Source organism: Pinus tabuliformis, chromosome J, assembly GCF_031772625.1.
Source record: "Pinus tabuliformis cultivar Carrire ecotype Pingquan chromosome J, CPIR1, whole genome shotgun sequence".
In the NCBI taxonomy this organism is placed as follows: domain Eukaryota; kingdom Viridiplantae; phylum Streptophyta; class Pinopsida; order Pinales; family Pinaceae; genus Pinus; species Pinus tabuliformis.
Window position 1 is genome coordinate 1,453,435,913 of NC_142295.1, and position 7,133 is coordinate 1,453,443,045.

Consider the following 7,133-nt stretch of genomic DNA (forward strand, 5'->3'; position numbering starts at 1 on the left):
AGGTTTTGTGCTTGTAAACAACCCCCCCATTTATTAACGTTGGTAGTAAAATATTACTTTCTTTTTTCCCCTGGAAAAATCACTGTATATTTCATTAATAGAGTCAAAATATTTATTTTACATATAGTGTCTGTAGTGTTCAGTAGTATCTTCAAAAATCAGTTTGTTGCACTACCACGCAGGGTATGCTATCTGATCGCTGCATTTTAGATGTACATTTAAATTAAAAACCAAAATTTACAGTGTATCTCTGTATAGTGCTATCAAAAAAATAAACTAGTGTTCTATAAGCGGATCCAGGGTTGGGTATCCTGGATCTATATAAGGTCTGTGATAAAATTTGTGTTCCTGCTGATCAGTAACCTCTGTTATCTCCCACAGTCCTCTGTCCATCACCGCTGCCTCCTTGGAAAGTTTATCGGCACCCTGATTGTGCTCCCTGTATATATGAGAAATTGTAATATGATTAAAAGCTGCTTTGAAATGGAGAGCTTCTTGTAATATAGTGCTGAGAGAGTGTGTGTGACATGTAGTAGTGCCATTTATCCAGTTTACAATAATCTGTGAATCGCCAAAGATATTGATGCTATTGCAGTGATGCCTCAATGCAAAATGGAGAAGATGGCGAAGAGTAATAAGTTCGGCAAAATTACTTGTGCCGACCCCCAGGCCAGCCTTGATTTTGTAATGGTGGTTTTCAGCTGTATGAAGTATGAAACCTCCTCCACAGCTCTGCTGATTTGCGGCTCCGTCAAAATATGCCCACGGCATGCTAGTGTCAATGGGAGGATGCGGGGCAGGTTGCCTAGTGGATGGAGGGGGGGGGGTCCGGCAATTCCTGAAGGGCAGCAACGATACTAGTTTCAATCAGAGGCTAATGGATTGGATTCTCCTCAAAAATGGCTTTGTTCCGAGATTTCCATAATGACCAGTTTACAATGATTGGGAGGTTTATCAGCTTCGTTCCCTTGTGTTTCTTATCCCATGCATTCCAAGCATTTACAATATTCGGTCCTTCCCAGGCTCCATTGAAATTGATGTGTCTTAATGTGTTGCCATAGATCTTTAGTGGCATGATAGCTCAGAAATATATGCTCTAAGGATTCTGATTCCTCCTTACATAAGACACATCTGGAGGGCCCGTGAATGGCTCTTTTCATGAGCTAGTCGCAGGTGGGAACTTTTTTCCTGAGAATACACCAAAAGAAAAGTTTCGATCGAGGGGAAGCAGCCAATTTCCATAAGTTCTGCCACCATGATTCAAGAGCTTCAGGCTTTCAGTGTTCGATAAGATGTAAATAACCATCCTTGGGAGTGTAAATCCCATGGTCAGCAAGGTGCCAGATGAGTTCGTCCGGGCCATCTGTTATTCTAATGTGAGCTTCCATCAATGCTTCTCTATAATCTTCCCAGGCAGCGTGCCATCTTCTCGGAATATTCAATATATTTGCAGATTTCCAAGCTTGGTGGAAAATGTCGGACTATGCTGGGTCTGCAATCTGAGAAAAGACCTTTATGTCTCGAGCAGTAAGGAAAGCGATGAGATCATGAGGGAGTGTGTGTCTGCCACCACTTCCAGACCAAGGGTCAAGACCAATTCTGGCACTGTTTCCATCTCTGATGCGCCAAACAATGTTGTCCCTGATGAGAGGTAAGGAGTGCAGGAGAGCCTTCCAAATCGATGATATGCCGGCTTTATTCCAGGAAGGCAACCTTATCCAATCCCTAATGTTGAGAGGCCAGATGTATTTGTGGAACACTATGTTAGTCCATAGGCTGTGGGTTATTAGGAGAGCCCATCCCATTTTGCCGGCCAGAGCTTTTGCAAATAATGGGAGTTCCTTCAGTCCCCATCATCCCCATTTCTTCAGTAGTGCAATTTTATTCCACCCAATCCAAGCAAAAGTTCGGATGTCTTGATTTCCAGCCCATAGGTACCGGTTGCACAATTGTTGTAGCTTGGCCAAAATGTTCCTTGGAATCCATGCCAGGGCCATCCAAAATACAGGAGTAGCTTCGAGCACAGCTTTGATCAAAATTAGCCTCCCTGCCCTAGAGAGGTATCTGTGACTCCAGCAGGTTATCCTCTTTTCAATTTTTGACACCAGCCAAACCCAGTCTGCAATCTTTTGGCTTTTGGGCTTAATCCAGTATCCCAGGTATTTAAGCCCTCTGTCTAATTGCTGTGAAATATATGGGAAAACCGTCCTAGCAATGTGAGCTTCGTTAACAGAGGTTCCGACCAGAGAGATTGTAGACTTTGCTCTGTTCACTTCCATGCCAGTAGCTTTTGTGAATAGTCCCAAGATGCGAGAGAAATTGGTCTTGTCCTGTACACTCCCATCCAAAAGAATTAAGACATCGTCTACAAACAAGAGATGAGTGAGGAAACAAATGTCTGATATTTTGAGGCCTCTGATGGATCCCTCCCTGGATGCCGAGTTGAGGAGGCAACTGAGAGCTTCAATGACCAAGAGAAAGAGCAAAGGTGAGAGGGGATAGCCCTAGTGCAGTCCTCTTTCAGAGTGAAAAAAATGCGAGGCAGATCCATTAATGAGAATACTGAAGGTAGGGGAAGAGATACAAGCCATTATCCAATTGATGAGGGAGAGGGGGAAACCAATGTGGATGAGGATCATTTTTAAGTATAGCCAACTTACACGGTCAAAAGCCTTTGAGAGGTCGATCTTCAGCAGAATAAATTTGAGATGCTTTGCCCAGATGGAGTGTATAGCTTCTTGTGCCGAGCTGATGGCTTCATGGATCTGCCTGTTTTCCAGAAAAGCAAATTGTTGAGGGGAGATATGTCTGGATAGGATGGGCTTGATCTGATTGGCTATGATCTTTGATATGATCTTGTACAGCACATTACAGAGGGATATGGGGCGGAAATCATCGAAAGAGGAAGGTTTATCAACCTTAGGGATGAGGGCAATGAAAGTAGTATTGATAGCATGATAGATGCTCCCCGAGATCCTGCTCTCCTCAACAACTTTAAGAATGTCTCCTCCCAGAAGTTCGAAGAAGGCGGAGTAGAACTCAATGGTCTAGCCATCCGGGCCAGGGCTCTTTTCCTTCTTGAACCATTTTATAGTGCTTTCCAGTTCAGCCATAGTAACCGGTGCTTCCAGATCCTCGATATCATCTTCCTCCGCAAATCTAGGGATATGAGTGGCCACATTGATGATCTCAGCTAGATTAGTACCTCCCGGACTCTTATATAGATTTCTGAAGTGGGAGGTCCCCAGATTAGATAACTTGTTGAATGTGTCTACCCTACCTCCCTCAGGGAGCGGTAGATTCCATATGGTGTTTGCCACTTTCCTTCCTTTGGCAAAATTATGGAAGAATCTGGAGTTTTCATCTCCTGCTTTAAGCCAAGTAGCTCTGCTACGAAGTCTGGTAGCTTCCTCTCATCCCCTGAGTATAGCCTTCTTCTAATTTTCCAGCTCCACCAGGGGCGACTTGTCATCCTGAGATAAGAATCCAAGATTTCTCTCATCCAGGAGACCCATCAGGTCTTCCTCCACCTTCAATAGATGTTCATCTTCTTGCTTCTTTTTCTCTTTTGCCCAGTTGATCACAATGTGTTTCAGCTCAGTTAGATTTTTTACGAATCCCCTTGCCATCGAACTTTCTCTTTCAATGGGATGAGCAATCCAGTAGGATGAGATCAAGTTTGTGAAATTTTGATCTTGAAGCCACATATGGTTGAATTTGAATGGGGATTTTGGTTTCTGTTCCGGACCTCGGATTTCCAGTGCTATTGGGGAGAGATCTGAGATGCCACCATTGCTAACCCACTGTTTGTAGGAATGCAGTTGCTGAATCAAGGGTCCCTTGATGAGGAATCTATCTAGTCTTCTGGCTAATGCAGCCTCGCCTGTTCTTCTGTTTCTCCAAGTAGGCTGAAGCTTCTGAACAGGGATGTCAATGAGATCGTGCTGTTCCAATAACTGACTCATGAGATTAGTAATGGGGTCAATTTGGGCCGCCTCACCCCAAGACTCCCTGAACCCCAAGGAGAAATTTAGATCTCCCCCGATAATGATGTTGTCGCCTGATAGAAGATTGCTGCTGAGGATGTTTCTCCAGAAATGTTCCCTTTGATGACAAGGTCCGTAGATATTAAGGATTCGAATGGGGAGACCGAGTTCGATTGAGTAGATGTCTGCTCCAAGGAAGCCCTGTCCCCCCCAGGAGGATTCCAGCTTGATAGATGAGGGGTTGTAACCGAGTGCAATCCCCCCAGATCTACCCATGGCATCCAAGGCAATGAAATTCCATCTAGCCCCTATAGAGGCTAGTGCAAGTGTACAAGCATCCGCCGATCCAAGAGTTTCTTGTAACAGTATGATATCCGGAGATTCGACCTCAAAAAGTCGTTTAAGGGCTAGCTTTTTTGGGGCGCTGGCCAGTCCCCTGCAATTGAAAGAGATGTATTTCATGGGGAACCATGCTGAGGGGGGTTTGAAGCTCTAAGGACCCCTAAGATGGTGGCTTGATGCCCTGCTGCAACTTCAGCGCCAGCAAGTCTGATGGCTTTATTAAGATTTGATTTATGACCCCGGGATTGGGTGATACCAGGCTCGAGAGGGACGATACCCAATCCAGCAACAGGATCAGATGACCCCGGTCGGGGAGCCCGAGGTCTAAGGGAATAGGGATGAGATGAGAACGACCGGGATGATGAGGGCGAAAGAGGCGGAGATGAGAGAGGGAGCGAAAGCGGGGCGGTGGAAAATGCCGGAGGGGGAGAGGGGATGTTGCGTTGTACCATGGTGCAGACAAAAGCTTTATCATGCAAAAAAGAGATATCTGAACATTTAGAGGTAGAGATAGAAAGGGTACCCGGAACATGTGCTGCTGCCGCTGCTGCCCGAGCCCTGGTCAGTGGGGGGGAAGGCGGGATATTCTGATGCATGAGTGCTTCCGTCAGGGGACCACGAAAACTCTCGCTGATCTTGGGCGCCGGAGGAGAAGAAAGAGGAGCACTCATCCTAGTCGATCTAGGATTCATGGAGGGAGCCCTGCCAGAGTTCGATTGGGCCGGTAATGGCGATCCTTCCTGTCTGGTGATTAGCGGGCAGTCTTTGTATACATGTCAAATTTGGTGGCACCGGTTACACCTGAAGGGAACTCCTTCATAATCCAATATCTGAGTTCTGCTGAAGTTCCCCCAACGCAGGGTCATTTTGCTCTCCAATCCTTCTCTAGTATCCAGATAGACCAAAATTCTAGCGATGATCATTTCATTTGTCTCCACATATGATCGATCATGGTCTAAATAAGTTCCCAGTGCATTCCCAATCTTGATGAATGCCTCCTCAGTCCAATATTGAAGTGGTAATCCCGGCAGACGAACCCAGATAGGTCCCGCTCCAAGTTGTTCGCGCTCCGGATCGAAAAGAGGACTCCATCTTTTCAGTAGAACAGGAGCCAATTCAATATGCCAGTACTGTGCCAATACTGTATTCGTGTATTCCTCCTTAGCGAAGTGTAGAGAGAACCAACCCCGAGGGGGTTTCTGAACTTCTGGCAGCTCCGAGAACAAATCACCCCAGATTTCTTTCACCCATGATTTGAGCCTGCCCGCCGAGAAAGTACGACCACGAACATGACCTACCAGGGTCGTTCGGGCCAGGGCCATAGTTTCAGCAAAATTGGATGGGTCGCCAAAGGAGACAGATATGTCTTTCACCGTTTCTCTAATGCACTTCGTCTTTTTTGATCGAGGCCCAGTAGGGTGGTCGTCCAGAGGGTTTGAAGTCTCAACCCGGGGATTGAGATTTACAGCCTGTGGAATTATGGCCGGCTGCAAAAATTGCCCGATGTCTTTTGCCCTAATGTGCCCAAATGATTTAATGCCGGAACCCTAATATCCCCCAGCTGAATCGGCAGATCTGAGGCGGGGAGCTCCACTGCTGGTGTATCGAGAGGGGGATCTATAGCCCCGATCGCCCCAAAATCCGCAGCAGGGAGCGAAAGAGCAGATGCAGAGGGAGAACTAACTTCTGCCCTAGACAGAGGCGGGTCGGGGAGAGGTATGCTGCAAGGCTGCGAAGGGAAATCGAGGGCAAAATCCTCAGGCAGGTAGGGTGAGAGGAGTGAAGCAGTACCTGGCGAGAGAGGAGGCTCCTCCAGAGTGGGCAGAAAAGGGGACGGATTCGATGAAACCACCGGAAGCGGATGATGCGAGCCCAAAAAGTCTGCAACAGGTTCAGGGCGGGATCTAGGGTTTTCGAAGATAGTAAAACCGTCAAGTGGGTCCGCCGAGTAATCAACCAGCTCCATTTCCCCGTTAATCTCCTCATTAATCTCCATACCGGTCAACTGTAGTGTAACCGTTTTCAATGTCAGCTGTCGGAAACCCAATACCCCAGCTCTCCTATCCTCTAGCTCGATCTGTCGCTGTCCGGTCGGTGAAAACCCCGATGTTCCTGCGGCCCCCTAGGTGATGCGCCTATCACCTAACCGAAACCCTCGTGACCGCGTGCGCTCGATCCTCCGGAGTAGACTGTAGCGCCTGCGGCTATCCTAGCCCTCTACGAAATAACCGCGAGGCCATCAGAGCTCCCTTCCCAGAGATTATAATCAGTAAAATATTACTTTCATAAATGTGGACACTTTCAAAAAATATATATACCCAAAAATCAATCCTAGCATGTAGGTATTTCTTTTATTTTTAGAATAAATCAAGATATCAAACAAAACCTATAAAACCATTAAAATGCTACCTTTTCATATTTAGCATGAAATACATCAAATGATACCTTTCTGACCCACCATGATCTATGATGAAACGAAAAAAAAATCAACTCCATACTCGAAAATGGTCATAATGTTAGAAAGTCCTTAAGGCTTCTTTAAAAAGCTAAAGTCTCGCATCGCAACATCGTTGTTTATAAAATACTTCTCTTAAGAGGCTACCCCAAAGTATTGTGATCTGTGAGATTGCAATCTGCAAAATTGTGATGGTATAATAGACTTCTCAGGTCGCATTTCAATCATACAACACAAGCCTCAACCTATCATAAACCAATATTACGAAATGCGACCACGTCTTGGACCCACCTCTTAATATTTCCACCAACACATGCGGAGGTCCATTATTAGTTAAAAAGAAGCCCAAT

At 46.0% G+C, this 7,133-nt stretch overlaps 2 protein-coding genes across 2 annotated transcripts; both read right to left on the minus strand.

Moving 5' to 3' along the window:
- Window positions 1–276: 276 nt before the first annotated feature.
- On the minus strand, window positions 277–771 carry LOC149232848 (uncharacterized). Its single transcript, XM_089382013.1, has one exon. It carries the CDS (start codon window positions 769–771, stop codon window positions 277–279), a length of 495 nt encoding a protein of 164 aa, XP_089238139.1.
- A 4,333-nt stretch (window positions 772–5,104) lies between these two features.
- Window positions 5,105–5,650, minus strand: LOC149232849 (uncharacterized). The gene has a single exon (XM_089382014.1). The coding sequence runs from the start codon at window positions 5,648–5,650 to the stop codon at window positions 5,105–5,107; it is 546 nt and encodes a 181-aa protein (XP_089238140.1).
- Window positions 5,651–7,133: the final 1,483 nt, after the last annotated feature.